This window comes from Rhinoderma darwinii, chromosome 2 (assembly GCF_050947455.1).
Source record: "Rhinoderma darwinii isolate aRhiDar2 chromosome 2, aRhiDar2.hap1, whole genome shotgun sequence".
Classification (NCBI taxonomy): Eukaryota; Metazoa; Chordata; class Amphibia; order Anura; family Rhinodermatidae; genus Rhinoderma; species Rhinoderma darwinii.
The window spans coordinates 108,849,450-108,871,968 of record NC_134688.1 but is presented as its reverse complement, the minus strand read 5'-3'; the positions used below and the strand labels follow the sequence as shown (position 1 = coordinate 108,871,968).

Sequence of the window (22,519 nt, the reverse complement as noted above, 5' to 3'; positions counted from 1 at the left end):
GCTTTGACTTCTGTATTTTAGTTATAAACTGTATCAATGTGGAAATTGCTTACCGTATATATTTCCCAAATGGCAAAGTGCAATACAGACATTCTAATGTTGTGTCTTAGCGGAAAATAAGACCATTCCAGCTTTAAAAATGCAGGCGCAACACGCAGATCAGGACCATGTCAATAATCTCCCGCAATAAAGTGTAGCTAAACGCTTGACAAACTTCTGACATGTCAGAAGTTTGTATTGGTGGGGGTCCGAGCACTGAGACGCCCTCAGCCGCTTCGTATCCGGCTTTTTCCGGAAAGCCGATGTATCGGAGTACGGGCTCATAGACGTTTTATTGAGTCCGTACACGATACATTTATTTCCGGAAAAAGCCGAACAGACACGAAGCGGCTGAGCGCTCACACGAGCGCTTCAGCAGCATCATTCTAGCGATTGGTGGGGGTCTCCGTGCTCGAACCCCCCACCAATCCAAACTTCTGACATGTCACTATGACATGTCAGAAGTTTGTCAAACGTTTAGCTACACTTTAAGAATCCGCTGGAGACTAAATTACTTTTCACAGTGTCATTTTGGTGAAAGACTTCGCATTCTCCCAATATCCTTACCAAACTTTGCTCTTAAGGAGTAAGGGTATATTCACACGGTGCGGTTATGCTGCGTTTTTGGCCGTGCAATTTCTCAAATAATTTTAATAAAAATGATTTAACTAAAAATAAAAAATAAATTGCTCCTATGTCTAGATATTGCGCATGGCAACCCATGGTGTCTGAATAATTATCCCTCTGAACATCCACCTAATGGGTCCTGTTTCGGTGGTCACACGTGCTCCGTGCCGCCGCCCGAATCCTCTTGTACAGGGGGCAGTGGAGAGATTCCTGCTAATGTGCAGGCAGCCAAAAAGGAATCCATGATCTAAGGTTAGAGATGAGCGAACCGGGACAACCGAACCCGGTTTCGGTCCGAACTTCCGGTAAAGTTCGGTTCGCAGCGAATCCGAACTTCACCGGGTTCGGCCGAACCCGTTTTGACCGAACCCGGTCAAAAACATTATACAAATCGGCAGCCACTTATCTCTATCAATCACTGATAGAGAAAAGAGGCTGCTGATTAAAAATAAAATAAAAAGCATTTCATACGTACCCGGTCGTTGTCTTGTTGACGAGTCCCTCTTCTTCCTCCAGTCCGACCTTTTCTGACGCGGCAGCCTGTGATTGGCTGCAGAGGCCTCTGCAGCCTGTGATTGGCTGCAGAGGCCGCGGCAGCCTGTGATTGGCTGCAGCGCTCACAAGGCTGCATCGTCATCAAGGAATGTCGGGCCGGATGTCGAGAGGGACGCGTCACCAAGGCAACGGCCAGGAGACCGGACTGGAGGAAGCAGAAAGTTCTCGGTAAGTATGAACGTCTTTTTTTTTACAGGTACTGTGATCGGTAGTCACTGTCCAGGGTACTGAAACAGTTACTGCCGATCAGTTAACTCTTTCAGCACCCTGAACAGTGACTATTTAGTGTATGTGCACACACACTAATTACGTCCGTAAATGACGGACGTATTTCGGCCGCAAGTACCGGACCGAACACAGTGCAGGGAGCCGGGCTCCTAGCATCATAGTTATGTACGATGCTAGGAGTCCCTGCCTCTCTGCAGGACAACTGTCCCGTACTGTAATCATGTTTTCAGTACGGGACAGTAGTTCCACGGAGAGGCAGGGACTCCTAGCATCGTATATAAATATGATGCTAGGAGCCCGGCTCCCTGCAGGGTGTTCGGTCCGGTACTTGCGGCCGAAATACGTCCGTCAATTACGGACGTAATTAGTGTGTGTGCACATACCCTTACTGACGTCGCCTAGCAACGCTGCCGTAATGACGGGTGCACACATGTAGCCACCCGTCATTACGGGGCCTCATGCACACGACCATAAAAACACCCGTTATCACGGGTCGTAATTACGACCCGAAATAGCGGGCCCATAGACTTCTGTTAGCCACGGGTACCTTCCCGTTTTCTCACGGGAAGGTGCCCGTGCCGTTAAAAAGATAGAACATGTTCTATTTTTTTATTTTACGGGCCGTGCTCGTAATTACGACTCGTAACTACGAGCACGGCCGGCCGGCCACGGGCAGCCGGCCGCTTTTGCGAACCGTGCTGTCATTATAATTATAGCAGCACGGCCCGTAAAATAGAAAAATAGAACATGTTCTATTTTTTTAACGGCACGGGCACCTTCCCGTGAGAATACGGAAAGGTACCCGTGGGTAACAGAAGTCTATGAGCCCGTTATTGCGGGTCGTAATTACGACCCGCAATAACGGGTGTTTTTACGGTCGTGTGCATGATGGGAGCACGGCTCGGAAAAACGAACGGCTGCCCGTGCTCATCTCCTGAAATAATCTGTGCTGCCTTAAACTCTGTGGACAGGTCAGGATCCTGTTTCTTTTAAATGCTGCTAGGGAACCCGCTCGATCCACTATATAAGGCTACGCTACAGTGCAGCATTTAAAAGAAACAGGATCCTGACCTGTCCACAGAGTTTAAGGCAGCACAGAGTATTTCAGGAGATGAGCGTGCAGATTCAGTGCTGTTGTGAACTCTGCTCTTACCATTACGTAGCTCTCAGTCTGTTATCTCTCCTCCACTCCTGTCCTCAAGAACACCTTCACATGATTGGCAAGTCACCACGTAATGGTAAGAGCAGAGTTCACAGCAGCACAGAGTATTTCAGGAGATGAGCGTGCGGATCTTGTGCGTGGTGGTGACTTGCCAATCATGTGAACGTGTTATAGAGGACAGGAGTGGAGGAGATGTAACAGACTGAGCTACGTAATGGTAAGAACAGAGTTCACAGCAGCACAGAGTATTTCAGGAGAGGAGCGTGCAGATTCAGTGCTGCTGTGAACTCTGCTCTTACCATTACGTAGCTCAGTCTGTTACCTCTCCTCCACTCCTGTCCTCAATAACACCTTCACATGATTGGCAAGTCACCACCCCGCACAAGATCCGCACGCTCATCTCCTGAAATACTCTGTGCTGCTGTGAACTCTGCTCTTACCATTACGTGGTGACTTGCCAATCATGTGAAGGTGTTCTGGAGGACAGGAGTGGAGGAGAGGTAACAGACTGAGAGCTACGTAATGGTAAGAGCAGAGTTCGCAGCAGCACTGAATCTGCACGCTCATCTCCTGAAATACTCTGTGCTGCCTTAAACTCTATGGACAGGTCAGGATCCTGTTTCTTTTAAATGCTGCACTGTAGCGCAGCCTTATATAGTGGATCGAGCGGGTTCCCCAGCAGCATTTAAAAGAAACCGTGTTTGTGTATGTGTGTGTTTGTGTATATATGTGTGTTTGGGTATGTGACTTTGTCTGTTTTTGTTTTTATATGTGTGTGTGTATATATGGGTGTGTTTGTGTATATGTGTTTTGTGTATATGTTTGTGTATATATGGGTGTATTTGTGTATATGTTTGTGTGTAGATGTTTGTGTGTGTTTTTGTATATGTGTGTATATGGGTGTGTGTTTGTGTGTATATATGGGTGTGTTTGTGTATATGTGTTTGTGTATATGTGTGTTTGGGTATGTGTGTTTTTGTTTGTATATGTGTTTGTGTATATGTGTTCGTGTATGTGTGTATAACTGTGTGTGTGTGTGTTTGGATATGTGTGTTTTTGTTTGTATATGTGTGTGTTTGTCTGTTTATGTGTGTGTGTGTGTGTGTGTGTGTGTGTGTGTGTGTGTGTGTGTATATCTTGTTGTGTTTGTGTATATATGTGTGTCTGTGTATGGTTGTTTGTTTGTGTGTGCGTGTATATATGTGTGTAGGTGAGTAGAAGTATTGGTATTGTTCACATTGATAACTGTTTTTTTATGTTGTTGCAGATTTTGATGTACCGATTGGACTACATCTACGATTCGTTGGACTACTGCGTAGATCTGCGTTTTTTCAAATTTTAATAAAATGGTTAACGAGGGTTTTGTTGGGGATTTCTTATTTCAATAAAAAAGAATTGTCTTTGTGTTTTTTTTTCAAACTTTATTAGTGCCTAGATAATGGCAGTTGGCTGATTGACAGCGTCCATTATTAAGGCGGTACTTAGTGTTAGCCGGTGCAGAGGCTAGCACTAACCACCCATTATTACCCCGGTACCCACCACCACCAGGGGTGCCGGGAAGAGCTTGGTACGATCCAGTACCCGACCATCTGTTGTGATGGTCGGGTACTGGGGCGGCCGTAGGCTGGTATTATGAGGCTGGGAAGGGCCAAAATCAGTGGACCTTCCCACCCTTGTAATGCTAGGCTGCTGCTGCTGTGTTGTATCGGGCTGGTTATAAAAATGGGGGGGACCCCCACGTCGTTTTTTTTTTGGAATTTAAAAAATTTAGCAATAGACGGGTCCCCCACATTTTTAATAACCAGCCATATACAAGGCCGCAGCAGTCTGGCATTACATGGGTGGGAAGGGCCACTGGTTTTGTCCATTCCCAGGCTAATAACACTGTGTTGTATGTGGCTGGTTATGATAAATTGGGTGGAACCCCATGTCTTTTTAAAAAAAAAAATGTAAATAAATAAATAATTTAAAAAAATGACGTGGGGTCCCCCCCACTTTTATAACCAGCCAGATACAACACAGCAGCAGCAGCCTAGCATTACAAGGGTGGGAAGGTCCACTGTTTTTGGCCCTTCCCAGCCTCATAATACCAGCCTGCGGCCGCCCCAGGGCCCGACCATCACAACAGATGGTCGGGTACTGGATCGTACCTGGCTCTTCCCGGCACCCCTGGTGGTTTTGGGTACCGGGGTAATAATGGTGGTTAGTGTTAGCCTCTGCACCGGCTAACACTAAGCCTCGCATTAGTAATGGATGTTGTCACTCAGACAGCGGCCATTACTAAAGTGGTAATAATAAAATTTGAAAAGAAAAAGACAAAGATATAGATAAAATATTTTATTGAAATAAAGCACCCCCAACACAACCCTCATTAACCATTTTATTGTAGAAAAAAAACCGTCATCGAAGTAGTCCTCGAAACCGACGTAGTCCAAACACCAAACCTGTAAAAAAAAAAAATAATGAAATAAAACATGTCGTAGGCTTAGATTCAGTTTAATGTGTGATACTGACTGTTATACCATGTATAGAAGCCTGCCGTGAAGTTGACTTAGATACAGGGCGCCAGCAGACAGTATCATACATGGCCATACATACATATATACAAATATACATACATATATACAAACATACATACATATATACAAGCATGCACATATATACATGCAAATATACATACATGCAAACATACACACATATATACGTGCAAACTATCATACATACATGCATACACACACACATGAAAACATACATACATACAAACAAACATGCAAAGATACATACATACATATATACAAGCATGCACAAATATAAATGCAAACATAAATACATGCAAACATAATTACAAACATGCACATATATATATAAACATACATGCAAACATACATGCAAAAATAAAAACATGCAAACATACATACATGCACATATATACATACATACATGACAACATACATACAAACATACATGACAACATACATACATGCAAACATACATACACACATGCAAACATATATACATGCAAATATACATACAAACATGCACATGTATACATACATGCCAACATACATGCAAACATACATGCACATATATACATACATGACAACATACATACATGCAAATATACATACATACACACATGCACATATATACATACATGCCAACATACATGCACATATATACATACATGACAACATACATACATACATACATACATGACAACATACATACATATATATATATACACACATGCAAATATACATACAAACATGCATACATACATGCAAACATACATTCATGCAAACATACATGCAAACATACATACATACATACAAATATACATACACACATGCACATATATACATACATGACAACATACATACATACATGACAACATACATGCAAAAATACATACATGCAAACATACATACATACATGCAAATATACATACAAACATGCACATATATACATACATGCCAACATACATGCACAGATATACATACATACATACATGCCAACATACATACATGCCAAAAAATAATAATAATAATACGTTCATACTTACTTTCCTCCTGTCCGGCCTCCAGCGATGACGTTTCATTCATGTCGCCGCTGCAGCCTGTGATTGGCTGCAGAGGCGGTCACGTGGGATGAAGCGTCATCCTGAAGTGCGTGACCGCCACTACAGCCTGTGATTGGCTGCAGCGGCGAAAGGGATGAAACGTCATCGCTGGAGGCCGGACAGGAGGAAAGTAAGTACGAACGTATAATTTTTATTTTTTTATTACATTTAAATGGTATTTTCCGCGCGCCGAGCATGTACTGTGAAGGTTGCTGAAAGAGTTAGTGCAGCCCATTAACTCTATCAGCACCCTGGACAGTACTATGCTCGGTGCACGTAAGTGACAGGTTCGGTCAGAACTAGTTCGGTCCGAACCGAACTTTTTTGTGAAATTCGGCGAACTAGCCGAACCGAACTTTTGATAAGTTCGCTCATCTCTATCTAAGGTCGTGTTCCCACGTAGAGTAAACGCTGCGGAATTTCCACAAGGAATACTTTGTGGAAATTCCGCAGCATTTACAGTAGCAACAAATTGGATGAGATTTAGAAAATGTGATGCTCGCGCTGCGGAAAAAAACCGCTGCATAAATGTTAATAAATTGACCTGCGGAATTTAAATCCGCAGCATGTCAATCTATGCTTTGTTTTTGCGGCGTATTCGCAGCGATTACGCCGCAAAAATTGCGACTACGGAAAAAAAAGATTATAATTATACTAGCCAGAACGCCCACCCCTTCCTGCAGTCTGACCTCCTGAGATGACGTGTCATCCCATGTGACAGCTGCAGCCAATCACAGGATGCAGCGTCACATGGTCTGCAACGTCATCGTAGGAGGCCGGACTACACGCAGAGAAGACCGAGGGGGTATGAAATTCCATTCGAAAAAACGCACCACAATGCGAACGCACAATTCGGCTTGTTCGAGGTCGGACAGGCCATGTGTTGTGTGGGAATAAAAAAAAAAAAACAGCTTGGGGTGTCATAAGGGTAAGTTCACACGAAAAACGGCTTTAAAATACGGAGGTGTTTTCAAGGGAAAACAAGCCTCTGATTTTCAGCCATTTTTTAAGCATCAAAAATGTTGCCTGTTTTTCTATTGACACAATGAAGAACGGCTCCAAAATCCATTCAAGAATTGACATGTACTTCTTTTTAAGCACTGGTTTTTCAAACGGCCGCGGAAAAAAACACCCCATCGGAACGAAATGCCGTTTTTCCCATTTAAATCAATGGGCAGATGTTTGGAGACATTCAACTTCCGTTTTTCGGGGCCTTTACGGCCCAAAAAACTGCTGAAAATAAGCCGTGTTAACATACCCTAACAAGTATTTAACAGCAATATCTACACACAGAAGCATATTTTTTTTTTCTTATGATATTAATTGAAAAAATTGTTACATTTGTGCAATCTAAGGCTATGTTCACACGGTATATGTCTGAGGCAAGAAATATGAGTCTGATTTTCGGGAAAACTGCCTCTGAATCCAGTCGGTTTTGGAGCTGATTTGAAAGTGTTTTGGATTTTTGAAGCGTAAAAAATATTCCTCATATAAACGACATTGTATTTCCCATTATATCAATGGCAAACTGTTTGCAGGCGTATTTTATAGTGCAATACGAGCGTTTTACGCTCCAAAATATGCCTGAAAATAAGCTGTGTGAACATACCCTAACAGAGAAATGTAATATTTAATCAGGGGACAAGCCCTTTAAAGGGGTTTATCATCATTGACAACATAACAATAGTTTATGTATTTTACATGTTTGATCAGATTAAGGACCCCTTCCAATCTTGAAAACAGGGGTGCCCAGTCCCACGTTCCCATTATAGAGGGGTGGATGGGTATGTGTGGTCACTATTAATGGGAGATACGGAAACAACCAAGTGGCTCTAAAATAAATATCTATATGGAAAAACCCCTTTAAATGAACATGTCCCTGTGACTGAACCTCTCTAAAAATGGTCACTTGCATGTGCAGTTTATTTCAGTGGGGATCCATGTGATGAGGCCTCATATTGCTAGAATAATGGAGCGAAATTAATTGTCTGAGCGCTATTCCGTCTTTGACACCTGTCGATTTTATATTCTTTTTTTTTTTTTATTGAAAACTGACGACATGCGCAGAAGGGGAACCTCGGCTTAGCACGGCTTCTCCTTCATCCTAGCGATTTAGTTAGGGGCTCAGCACCCGGAATCCAACCGATAAATGTATTGCTAGAAGTTTAATGAAATGGCAGGGACCCCTTATGTAAAAGTAAAGTATGTATACTTTGTCCTTGCCTTTTTTTATATATTTATTTTTATTTTTTTGCATTAAGGGTGGCTGCATTTACATATCTGCAATATTGATTGTATAAAATAAATATTTTGAACAAATATTGCTGATACATTTTGAGTATCCTGGCTGGGGATTCTTTTTATTAACTCTTATTTTTATATCACTAACATATTGCATAACACTTTTAAAAGCATAAAAATCTATTCCCAGTGTGGTCTACAATCTAATCTTCTCTAAAGTTCACACACAGACTCTGTGGACAACTTGAAGAAATGTTTTTAGAGAATAGAAAACCCATGCAAGCAGAGGAAGAACATTCCACATTCACGGAGGTGTCACTCAGATTGGATGTTCTCCCCTTGTATATTTTTAATCTTCCAGAACCTTTGTACGGTTTAAGCGCATTCAAATTTTATCTGGTCACTTGCTGCTTAGTGTTGGATATCAAGAACAAGTATAATAATATACGCCTAGTGTTAGTGACCAAATACTTCTTGTTAACTCCCCCCATGACATTTATGTGCCCTAATGGGGCATATGGAAAGGGGTTGTCAAGTTGAGATAACCCTGAGACCGGGTTCCCACAGGTCGGAAAAAAACTGTGCAGCGTATCCGACCTGGAGCTTGCAGCACCTTCCATCCGAAAAACTGTACCACAATTTTTATAACGGAATTTCCACTGCAGAAAGCAGTGAAGTGGAAAAAAAAAAAGCCGTTCATACTTACCCCTTTCCCTCTTCCCTGTGTGTAGGCTGGCTTCCCTGGATGACGTTGCAGGCCATGTGATGCTGTAGCCTGTGACTGGCTGCAGCGGTCACATGGGATGCAACGTCATCCCAGGAGGCTGGACTGCAGGAAGAAGGTAAGAGTTCTGGGTAAGTATGTTTTTTTTTCCCTGGGTTGCATTTTTTTTTTGGGGTGGGGGGGTTGCGGCAGAATTGCGGTGTTTTTTTTTTCCCCAGTGTGGGTATGAGATTTATTTTTTATATATCTCATCCAATTTGCTGCTACTGTAAATGCTGCGGAACTTCTGCACAGAACTCTGTTATGGAAATTCCGCAGTGTTTACGGTACGTGGGAGCACGGCCTAAAAGCGACACCAGGACCGAATCCTAAACAAGAAAATTATGAAGTGAAGATTTGTACTTCTCTTTTTTTGGATCCAATCTTGGGTTTGGCTCAAAAACGACCAGATCCTCCGTCAGCAGGGCTCTCACGTTCTGATTCATTGTATGTTTGGACTTTGATATATTGCTCAGATAAATATAGTAGCGTTTCATTATTCGAGCATATGGATAAAAGAGAACAGATCTGAACACTTCTGTTATAAAGACTTTAATAAGCATACAAAATGAGTACAGCCATATTTGATGCAACATTTTATAAAACCACAAAACGCAAATAATCTTGAATTTTTGGGCCAATATTACATAGCAGCAATGCAGAGAAGCTGCATATCTCGATCAAGTACATTCATTCTTTCTCCAATGGTCACCTTTCTGGTGAAGCTTTGGTAGTAAAGAAACACAACATCTCACAAAGATCCATAATAAAAAGAGAACATGACCTGTTTGTATAATCTCAGTAGAAGATTTCCTGAAAAATTCATTTGTGCTCTGTTTTTAATGCAATCACAGTGGTCCTTAGTTATATGAAATAAATACCGCATTTTATCCTGCACTTTGCTGCATTGGTGCTCCGTAATCTAATCCGTAATCTAATCCATGCTCCTGTTAGGGTATGTTCACACGCTGAGCCAAAAAACGTCTGAAAATACTGAGCCGTTTTCAAGGGAAAACAGCACCTGATTTTCAGATGTTTTTTTGAGCAACTCACGTTTTTCACGGTGTTTTTTTGCGCCGTTTTCGCACCGTTTTTTCTGCCATTTTTTGAGCTGTTTTTCAATAGAGTCTATGAGAAAATGGCTCCAAAAACGTCCCAAGAAGTGTCCTGCACTTCTTTTGATGAGGCTGTAATTTTACGCGTCGTCTTTTGATAGCTGTCAAACTACGACGCGTAAATTACAGGTCGTCGGCACAGTACGTCGGCAAACCCATTCAAATGAATGGGCAGATGTTTGCCGACGTATTGGAGCCGTATTTTCAGACGTAAAACGAGGCATAATACGCCTCGTTTACGCCTGAAAATAAGTTGTGTGAACCCAGCCTTCGGCTCACACTAACATGTACACATCGCATATGTTTTTACCAGATAGAATATAAAAACTTTTTCTGCTCCTCCGAAATGGTATTTGTGATTTTAACATGGCTTTATATACAATTAACAGGGTTGTTACACAATTGAAGACTGGACACCTTTTTTGCATCCTTTTTATTAAATTGCATTTATTTTATTTTTTTATATAAGCTGCAGAATTTCATTCAGCAGCAAATCCGTCAGACTGATAGTCTGACGGCTCGTTCTCTTGCCCCTTTCTCTTCTCTCCTGAATGATCATCTAAGCTAATTTATGACCAAATCAAAGTTGAACTAAATCATAGAACAACCCCTTTTTAGGCTGGATTCACACATCGTGTATGTGTTGCAGATTTTTAGCCAAAGCCATAAGTGGTTTCAAAAGGAATTGGAAATATATAAGAACTTCTTCCTCCTCTTTGATCCACTTCTGGCTTTAGCTATACAATCCGCAACTAATATGCAATGTGTGAATCCAGCCTTAGGCCTCGTGCACACATCCGTTGCCAGTCGTACGGCCGCTAATGACCGATCCGTGAAACACTGGCCGCACACGGATGACTTCCATGTACAGTCTGTTGTTTCAACGGACCAAATGAATGGAATGGCCGAGGCTGTTCCGTCAAAAACGGACAGAAGTGGGACCTGTTCTATTTTTGTCGGAATGGACACATGGTTCCGTTAAAACAAAGGATGTGTGCACGGCCCCATAGAAATGAATGTGTCCTTGTGCTATCCATTAAAAAAACTGATAGCACCCTGAAGAAAATAACTGAAGTGGGCATGAGGCCTAAGGCTACATGCACACGTTGCTGAATTTGATGTGGAAAATCTGTGTCAAAACCACAGGTAATTGCTCAGGTAAAGTCCTCACTTGCGTGAATTTATGCTGTTTTAGATGCGGCTTTTGCATTTTAATGTGGAAATAAGTGCAGATTTTATGCTGTGGATTTTGGTGTGGTTTTTTGTTTATATAAACTTCTCAGATACAATTCTGAGAAGGAAACGCAAGATAAATTGACATGCTGCAGATTTTAAAATCTACACCACACGTAAGTTTTTCCAATATAACTTGTAATCCTACTTACTTTACTAGTACTGTATTACACTGTGGATTTGCCTCAGGAAAATCTGCACATAATACACATCATGTGCATGTGGCCTTAACGTTTAGAGGAGATCGCAATGACATGCTTCTAAGGTAGGGTTCATCTTGAAAAAAAACCTGTTCGATTGTAAAAAGTGAATTGATAAACTCATTGAACATATCCATAGCAGATTTGGTCTCATTAATTACAACAATTACAGTAGATCCATCAAGAGGCTGTAAAATGAGGTTTTTAAACTTGGCGCTGTGGTCCACGCATGTCTGTCAGTAAACATACAGCTCCTGAAGAAGGGACTGGTCCGGTTCCGAAATGTGTTGAATCGCACTATGGCACCTAAATAAATATTTAAAGTTTTACCTTCCTTCCTAGTCAGTAATTCTCCAAACAGCAGCGCCAAGTTTAAGAGCCCAATTTTTCAGCATCGCAATGTATTTACATTTGTTAAAAACCTCACCATGCAAAGGGAACCCCATGAGGCTGCAGCGGACCGTATACAGATGTATCCACGCTTACCTTTTCTTGAATTTGGTTAAGGGCTCCAATTTCTAATGAAATAAATTCCATACAATATCTTGACATGCTAGCAAAACCCTTGACAGGCTGCAAGTTACGTCACAACCACTGTGACAACGTGTGGCTGAATATCACAAAATCCGGGGTTTTTTTTTTATCCAAGTTGGTTACCAAAAATCTAAGGATATGTTGAGATAAGAGAAAAGGTAATGTAGGACGCATCTGTACACCTAAGGGTATGTGCACACACTAGCTACCTTTTACGTCTGAAAAGACAGACTGTTTTCAGGAGAAAACAGCTGCATCGTTTCAGACGTAAAAGCTCCTCCTCGCATTATGTGAGGCGTCTTTGACGCTCGTAAATCTTGAGCTGCTCTTCATTGACTTCAATGAAGAACGGCTCAAATTACGTTGCAAAGAAGTGTCCTGCACTTCTTTGCCGAGGCAGTCATTTTACGGGTCGTCGTTTGACAGCTGTCAAACGACGAGGCGTAAATGACAGGTCGTCTGCACAGTACGTCGGCAAACCCATTCAAATGAATGGGCAGATGTTTGCCGACGTATTGTAGCCCTATTTTCAGACGTAAAACGAGGCATAATACGCCTCGTTTACGTCTGAAAATAGGTCGTGTGAACCCAGCCTAAGGCTTCAATTTGTGTTGTGCCATGTGCACAACGCCATAAGGCAAGCAGAAACCCAGAGTGGACATGTTTCTACAAAGTCCCCTCTTGTCATTTCCGGTCTTCCTTTTTCCTCCTACGTGTCTGTCCTATTAAGCAATCTCCCTTCCTTTTCTTAAGATTCAGAATAATTACCAAGTGTCCTCCTTACTGTCCTTCCGTAATGGAACTGTTCAGTTGAATGTGATTTGGTTATAAGCCTTGAAAGATTGTTACATATCCAGAATTTGACACTGGTAGATGAAATATAATATACAGGCTGGGCTGCAGCGGCAATGTCCATATGTCGGTGCGGGCAGCGAGGGGGGGAGTTCAGCGATAATAAAGGAGCATCATTTTTAGTAAACTCAATCCGAACGTTAATTTGTAGTAACCTGGCCAATTACAGCAAATGCTAAAAAAAAAGTAATTAATCCCAGACAACCCCTCAAGGGAATCTGTCCAATAACAGACTTCTTAAATTTAGGACAATTACGCATAGGGTGCCATAAAAGAGCTATATGCAAAGGGTTCTCATTTGATTGGCACATTCCACAGCACCTTAGTAAGAAAAGAGTAAGCCCTCTTGCACACGACCGAGTGCCACTCGGCTCATTCACTTTAGTGTGCGAATCCGGTCCGTAAAACTCTCTGATCCGTGGAAAGATAGAACATGTCCTATCCTTCCACAGATCGTGGACGGGACTCGGGCGGCACAAACGGTCGTATGCGTTGGGGCTAATGGAAGTGCCCACGTGGTTGCTCTATGCCTAATAGCCAAGAGGGCCACACCATTCTGCTTGTCTTCATAATTGCCCTAAGTTAAAGGGGTCTGTCACCGTAATGGACTTCCTCTAATCCATGTTTAATGAAAATGTACGCCACTTTTTAATGTACTGTTTAATTCCTCCCATTTTTAAGAGCACTGCTTCCCTTTTGAGCTAAACACGTCCGCAACATACATTTCCTGTCTTGAGTTTTCGCTACAATGTGTTGGTGTGGGTAATACGTAATCCACTTGCGGTTTACAGAGGATTCATAGCATACAATGGATCGCCTAGACTGCATACAATTATATCCACCCTCTGGGATGTCAAAATGCTGGACAGGGGATGTCTTGTTGAGATGACCGCTTTCAACTAATGTCAAGATGGAAGATGGGCTGCTTTTTTCGGACCGTGCCTATGGTAAGATCCCAAATGCATATCTAGTCAATGGTATATAGATATTGTCTATAATATAAAGTATTGCTGCAATGTTTTTGTGTGTTCCCGGTTTTTTCCTGGTTACTGTTTATTATGCTGATATTTTCACTAAGTTCGCACTGATATTGAGATCATATGCTTTAATGAGAAATATGTGAAAGAACTTTATATACCAATGCATAATATGTTTATGTTTCATGATTTATGTAAAAACTCCAATAAAAACTATTGAAACGAAGATGGAAGATGGGTATCTTGTTAGTGGGGTTCATAGCATAGTTTCTAGTCCGAACCCATCCTAGCGGGCTGGCATATGGACCACAGAGCTTGGTTGTCTGATGGATTCTGACATTGTGTTATAGGACTTTTCTATGTAGAAATGTCACCACTGCACAATGATATTAAGTGGATTTTCTAATCTTTGTATAAAAGGTTAGTTCTAATTTCACAAGGGTGTTTGACCAGTGTAAAGTGCTAATGGCCTGTAATGAGGATTAGCTACACCATACTCTCCAAATTCTGCAAAGACATGTGTTCCTCTGAAGTTTCTGTCCCCATCTGTCTCTTCACGTAGGTTTCTTGATATTCAGTCAGTAATTTCACCACATCATGTCTCTCAAACCTTATGGCATCCTGCAGAGGGATACTTTTCCACCTAAGGAAAATTGAGAACAATATTATACTACCTATTATATAATTGGGAAATGTACTCTAAGCAATACTTCTCTATGTCTGAATATTCTGCTCCTCCGTTTCTTTGTTCTAGCTGTTGCAGGTAACATTGTTGATAAACTGTCTGCCAGTACAAGTCTAACAGGGTTGTCGCAAATCTGCATAGTTATGCAGCCATAATGGAACGGGGCATGCTTCATTGCATAACTATGCTGATTTACCACTCAAGAGTTGGGAAAATCCCTGCGGAAGCAGAGGGGGACTTCAAGCTCCTGGGCACCAGTGCAAAATCTGTAACCGGGCCCCCCAACTATTACACAACATATATATTACTGATACCCTCATAGTGAGCAGAGGGACTTTTTAGATTTAAAAATAAAGGTGGAACTAAGATCTACAGGAGATATAACCATTTTAGATGTTCCTTAACCCCTTAGGGACGCGGCCTATTTTAGACTTCAGGACGCAGACCCATTTTTCAAATCTGACGTCTCACTTTATGTGGTTCTAATGTTGAAATGCTTTTACGTATCCAAGTGATTGAGATTTTTTTTTATTGTGACACATTGCACTTTATGTTAGTGGTAAATATATTAGAAATTCTACATTTATCACTCCATTTTAAAAACTGCACCTTTAGGTGTTTCACAGGAATCAAAGCAAAGCAGAGGTGACATTTACAAATGTCATTTCTTTGCGGATATTCCGTTTTAATCCTTTTATTTCAGTAACACAAAATAACAGGAAAACAAAACGTAATATTTATTATCCAGAATCCCCATTTTTTTAATGAAGTATGCCATATGTGGCCCTAGAGTTCCACTTGACTGAAGCACATGCCTCAGAAACTAAGGAACACCTAGTGGATTTTTGGGCCTCCTTTTAATTTTGTGTTCTAGGCACCATTGCATATTTAAAGAGGCCTTGAGGTACCAAAACATAAACACCCAAAAAAAAATACCTGTTTTTTGGAACTACACTCCTTAAGAACTTCATCATGGGGTGTAGTAAGCACTTTGACCACACATGTGTTTTCATATACCGTATTCTTTGGACTATAAGACGCACCTGACCATAAATCGCACCCAGGTTTTAGACAACAGAAAATAGGAAAAAATGTCATATTTAAAAAAGAAAAAACTATTGGTTAAAACAAATAATTTGTTCAGTTTCACCACATTCTGAGAGCCATAACTTTTATATTTCTTCATCCTTTAAGCGGTGTGAGGGCTCATTTTTTGCAGGACAAGTTGTAGTTTTTATTAGCACCTTTGGTACATACAATTTTTTTTTTATCCCTTTTTATTTCATTCTTTTTAGCACTATGGTGACTAAAAGACTGATTCTGGGGTTTTACATTTTTTGGTTTTATGCCGTTCACCGTGCGAAATAATGCTATATTGTAATAGTTCAGACTTTTATGGACGCAGCGATACCAATTTCTTTTATTTTTTTACATTGTGCTTGGTGAGAAATGGGAAAAGGTTTTGTTTTTTAACTTTTAATCCTTTTTTACACTCCTGAAAATTTCTCTAACTTTTTTTTTTTTTGCACACATTTTATTAGTTCCCCAAAGGGATCCAGCAATCATTAGATCGCTGGTACAATACACTGCAATACATGGTCGAGTTACGGAAACCGCGTAAGTCGCTGAGCTACGCTATTTCCGTAACTCCCATAGTAGTGAATGGCAGTTATAGAAGCCGCGTAGCTCAGCGAGTTACGCTGTTTCCGTAACATGACCATGTATGCTGTTTCATAGCTACTGAGTCATATAACTCCCATTCCCGTCTATAGGAGTTAGGGTATGTTCACACGCACTAATTACGGACGTAATTCGGGCGTTTTTGCCCCGAATTACGTCCGAAAATAGCGCCTCAATAGCGCTGACTAACATCTGCCCATTGAAAGCAATGGGCAGACGTTTGTCTGTTCACACGAGGCGTATATTTACGCGCCGCTGTCAAATGACGGCGCGTAAATAGACGCCCGCGTCAAAGAAGTGACCTGTCACTTCGTTGGCCGTAATTGGAGCCGTTATTCATTGACTCCAATGAATAGCAGCGCCAATTACGTCCGTAATGGACGCGGCGTTCAAGCGCCTGCACATGCCGTTACGGCTGAAATTACGGGGATGTTTTCAGGCTGAAACATCCCCGTAATTTCAGCCGTTACGGACGCCCTCGTGTGAACATACCCTTACGGTAACAGCGTAACTCAGCGAACACTCGGCTATTTCTGTAACTCCCGACCACCTAACCAGGAAGTGGTCAGAGACAGCTGAGCCGAGTAAGCTAGAACGGGGGCCCCGTTCTAGAGATAGGTGCGGGTCCCTGAATCTATCTAACATTTGACATATCCTGTCGATATGTCATAAATGTCCTTCATGAGAGGACCCTTATAAATGCCGCTGTCGCTATTTACTGCGGCATTTAACTAGTTAAATGGCCAGGAGCAGCGCCATCGCTGTTCCTGGTCGTTAGAGCCTCGTTTCAGCTGTAAAACACAGCAGACACCTGCAGTGTATGGAGCGGGCTCCACGCGTGGCCGCTTCAAACCTCATCCCCTCCCCGCTCCATGATGTGCCGGCACATCATAGGTCGGGAAGGGGTTAAGTAAGAAGCGGTTAGGGGGCCCGTCGCTGCCGGGTTCCCTTGACTGCCGACTATAAGACGCAGGGACTTTTTAGCAAGATTTATTCTGCTAAAAACTGCGTCTTATAGTCATTAGAATTGGGCCAAAAAAACAAAATTTAATTTTTTCCAATAATCTGTAGTTTTAGCTCAGTCATTTTCGTAAAAAAAATCAGGAGATAAAGCCCCCAAAAAATTGTTACGCAATATCCGATATGGGGTCATAATCTGCTGTTTAGGCACATGGCAGGGCTCAGTAGAAAGGGCCATTGGGCTTTTGGAGCCATGTCGCCTATTTTGGTGATTTATAAAGCACTGGTATACAATTGCAGCGGCCCTGAGGTGAAATAATAAAAGAAACCCTAAAGAAATTACCCCATTTTAAAAACGACATGCCTCAAGGCATTCATCTATGGTTGTAGTAAGGATTTTGACCTTACAGGTGTTTCCCAGAAATTAGTGCTCATTGAAAATTGCCAATTTAAGTGGTATGCCAAATATGTTGTGCGCAGCTTGTGCCACTGGAGACAGACACCATAAATAATTAAGCGGGTTCTCCCGAGTACTGTAATACCAAAATATGTGGTCATAAACTGCTGTTTGGGCACACTGCCAAGCTAAAACGGACCGCCGAAGGGCTTTTGAAGTCCAGATTATGCTTGATAGTAGTTGCGTTTGTGGTTTTACTGGTAAGTGGATGCTCAAGCACCATCGTAGTTTCCCCCAACTCCTATTCGAGATGGTGCAAAAAGCACACCCTTCGTTTAAATCTCTGTGGTTCCAGACTACAAACAAATCCTGTGTAGTCTGTTTTCAGTCATTTTGCCGTTCATCTGTCTGCTACTTTTTACTAACCTACCAAATGTATGTCAGTAGGTTAGTAAAAAGGGGGCAAATTGAAGTAAATCTAATTGCAGGATCTGACTACACAGGGTCTGCCTGTAGTCTGTTACCATGGAGACACATAGATCTGCATAGGGGATGTAGGCACAAAACGATAGATTTTGTATTAAGACTAATAAAGTGCTTCATTTTTCATTTTAGAAGCATGAGAACAATAGAAAATTGGTTTCATCCTATACTATGCATATTTATTTTCTCTAAGGCACACCAATATTTTTTCTTTAAAACGACATAGTATTTTACATTTATGGAGCTCATGTTACACATACACCTTACCTGTCTTCTACAAATGGGTTAACTCTGCAACCGTCTATGAGGAATTTGACCACATCCAGATGTCCTGCCGGAGTTGAAAATAAAGTATTAAACATGGAGGAGGTTTTGTCTGTTGTGATCTGGGTTGAAAATGTCAGTTTTATTACTTACCCTCTGCAGCTGCAACGTGTAGAGCTGTCCTGCAGTCATAATCTTTTTGCTCCATGTCCATAGAAGACAGTGCAAATCTGGAAAACAATAACACTTAGGGTATGTTCACACGTAGTCAACAAAAACGTCTGAAAATCCAGAGCTGTTTTCAAGAGAAAACAGACCCTGCTTTTCAGACGTTTTTTTACCAACTCGCATTTTTCGCGGCGTTTTCGCGGCATTTTTTTACGTCCGTTTTTGGAGCTGTTTTCATTGGAGTCTATGAGAAAACAGCTCCAAAAACGTCCAAAGAAGTGTCCTGCACTTCTTTTGACGAGGCTGTATTTTTACGCGTCGTCGTTTGACAGCTGTCAAACGACGATGTGTAAATAACAGGTCGTCTGCACAGTACGTCGGCAAACCCATTCAAATGAATGGGCAGATGTTTGCCGACGTATTGGAGCCGTATTTTCAGACGTAAAACGAGGCATAATACGCCTCGTATACGTCTGAAATTTGGCCGTGTGAACATACCCTAAGGGCATGTTCAGACGTGGCGGAATTTTTCCACTGCAAATGTTGGTGCAGATTTGGGGCAATTACGCAACGAATCTGCACCGACATTTGCATATTTAACAGGTAATTCAGACGTTGCAGAAAACACAACAGACTTGCCATAGATTTCAGTTTTTGCATTGCAAAGGCTGAAATATTCAGTGAAATTCTGCTTCTTCTCCGCAACAGACAGTGCATGCTGCGGACTGAAAATTCCGCACCACAGCCTATGGTCCGCAGCGGAGTTTTCCGCAACGTCTGCACGAAGATAACTAAAAGGGTGTGGAAACTAATGGACAAACTGTCTGCTAAGGATTTCCACAGCAATTCCGCCACGTCTGAATGTGCCCTTATTGCCTGTTTGCAAAAAACAAGCTAGTTTTATTTGATAGACCACCAAAATATTGCTGCAGCCCAGGATAATGGATGGACTGTTTTACCCAAGTTGTTAAACCTGTCAGTTCATCAATACTATCCAGTATAAGGGTCCTCTTTCACGGCCCGACATTGATCAGTGCTCGTTTACACCTGTCACAAGGAGCTAGTATGGGGATGAGCGCTCGTTACTAAGATCGCTCGTCCCCATACATTTCTTTCATGTCCGCAGCGCATGTCCCTGTCGACAATGATAATATTTTCGGCATTTAAAATTATACAATCAGTCGATGAACGCTCGTTTGCCCTATAATTGACCGGTGTAAAAGGGCCTTTACACATGTTGTTCTAGAAGGAGTTTCAAAAACGATTCTAACAAGGTCAAATAATGCCAAATAGTAGCACCAACTAACAGTGTTTAAGAAAAAAGTGTGACCAAAATAACTGTTACATTAAGTGAATAAATTCTCCTAACCATAAGCATTGTTGGTGCTTTAGGCTTTGGCCACACAGTGCAAATTTGCTGCAAAATTTGCCTGTATTTTTTCAAGCAAAAAACAGGAATGGAACCTAAACAAAATAAATATATAAAGGAAGGCAGTATGGGTCTCCTCTCCTAGATCCAATTCTGGTTTTGGCTTCAAAAATTGCATGGAAAATCTGCACTGTGTAAACAGGGCCTTAGACGTATAGGGTGTGTAAGTATTTGTAGTCAATGCATGTGCACCTACACTGATGGTAGTACGGCTTCATACTTCTGTTACTTGGACAGCATGTGAATTGTACACACTGGACTTTGTGGTGATGTTTTATGTATGGTGCTTGAAACGTCCGTGGTCGTGGACCACAAACTCCTTCCGTCCAGTCGACGCGCTTCTCTCCAGAGATGTCTGCACATGCGGCTGTCCTGTTCCACAGTGACCAGCAGGGTGCGCTCGCAAGCTCAGTCCAGACTTAAAGAGGCTCTGTCACCAGATTATAAGTGCCCCATCTTCTACATCAGAGTTTCCCAACCTTTTAAGGCTCGAGGCACCCCAGGGCACTCCTACCAAAATTGTTTACAATTGTTTGAATTGACAGCGTTGTTTGACCTTTTTTTTTTAACCCCTTCCCTCTTTAGCCACTTTTGACCTTCCTGACCGAGCCTCATTTTTCAAATCTGACATCTGTCACTTTATGTGGTAATAACTCCGGAATGCTTTCACCTATCCAAGCGATTCTGAGATTGTTTTCTCGTGACACATTGGACTTTATGTTACTGGCAAAATTTGCTCGATATGTTCAGCATTTAATTGTGAAAAACACCAAAATTTAGCGAAAAATTGCAAAAATTAGCATTTTTCTCAATTTAAATGTATCTGCTTGTAAGACAGGCAGTTATACCACACAAAATTGTTTCTAATTAACATCACCCATATGTCTACTTTAGATTGGCATCGTTTTTTGAACATCCTTTTATTTTTCTATGACCTCACAAGGCTTAGAACTTTAGCAGCAATTTCTCACATTTTCAAGAAAATTTCAAAAGGCCATTTTTACAGGGGCCAGTTCAGTTGTGAAGTGGCTTTGAGGGCCTTATATATTAGAAACCCCCAAAAAGTCACCCCATTTTAAAAACTTCACCCCTCAAAGTATTCAAAACAGCATTTAGAAAATGTCTTAACCCTTTACACATGTCACAGGAATTAAAGCAATGTAGAGGTGAATTTTACAAATTTCATATTTTTTTGCAGAAATAAATTTTTAGTACAATTTTTTTTATAACACAGGTTTTACCAGAGAAATGCAACTCAATATTTGTTGCCCAGTTTCTGCAGTTTTAGGAAATATCCCACATGTGGCCGTAGCGTGCTACTGGACTGAAGCACCGGCCTCAGAAGCAAAGGAGCACCTGGTGGATTTTGGGGCCTTATTTTTGTTAGAATAAATTTTAGGCACCATGTCAGGTTTGAAGGGCTCTTGCGGTGCCAAAACAGTCAAAATCCCCCAAAAGTGACCCCATCTGGGAAACTACACACCTCAAGGAAATTATCTAGGGGTACAGTGAGCATTTTGACCGCACAGCTTTTTTACAGAAATTATTAGAAGTAGGCCGTGAAAATTAAAATCAACATTTCTTCAAAGAAAATGTAGGTTTAGCGATTTTTTTTTCTCATTTTCACAAAGACTAAAGGAGAAAAAGCACCGTAAAATTTGTAAACCAATCTCTCCCGAGTAAAACAATGCCCCACATGTGGTAATAACCGGTTGTTTGGAGACACGGCGAGGCTGAGAAGGGAAAGAGCGCTATTTGGCTTTTGGAGCTCAAGTTTAGCAGGAATGGTTTGTGGAGGCCATGTCACATTTACAAAGCCCCTGAGGGGACAAAACAGTGGAAACCCCCCACAAGTGACCCCATTTCGGAAACTACGCCCATTGAGGAAATTATCTAGGGGTATAGTGAGCGTTTTGACCCAACAGGTTTTTTGCATAAATTATTGGAAATAGGCCCTGAAAATGACAATCTAATTTTTTTCAAAGAAAATGTAGGTTTAGCTAATTTTTTCTCATTTCCACAAGGACTGAAGGAGAAAAAGCACCGTAAAATTTGTAAACCAATCTCTCCCGAGTAAAACAATGCCCCACATGTGGTAATAAACGGTTGTTTGGAGACACGGCAGGGCTGAGAAGGGAAAGAGCGCTATTTGGCTTTTGGAGATCACATTGAGCAGGAATGGTTTGCGGCGGCCATGTCACATTTGCAAAGCCCCTGAGGGGAAAAAACAATGAAAACGCCCAAAAAGTGACACCATTTAGGAAACTACACCTCTTGAGGAATTCATCTAGGGGTGTAGTGAGCATTT

General features: G+C 41.6%; 1 protein-coding gene across 3 annotated transcripts in view; it reads right to left on the bottom strand.

The window, feature by feature from the left end:
- Positions 1-9,770: 9,770 nt before the first annotated feature.
- GLS2 (glutaminase 2) overlaps positions 9,771-22,519 on the bottom strand; it is a 155,349-nt gene continuing 142,600 nt past the window's right edge. For all 3 annotated transcript variants that reach the window (XM_075852092.1, XM_075852093.1, XM_075852094.1), the window contains 3 exons: positions 18,768-18,844; positions 18,618-18,681; positions 9,771-14,788 (listed from right to left, as the gene is read on the bottom strand). In XM_075852092.1, coding sequence (XP_075708207.1) covers positions 14,632-14,788; positions 18,618-18,681; positions 18,768-18,844 — 298 coding nt within the window. In that variant the 3' untranslated portion in view covers positions 9,771-14,631. The remainder of the gene's footprint in view (positions 14,789-18,617; positions 18,682-18,767; positions 18,845-22,519) is intronic.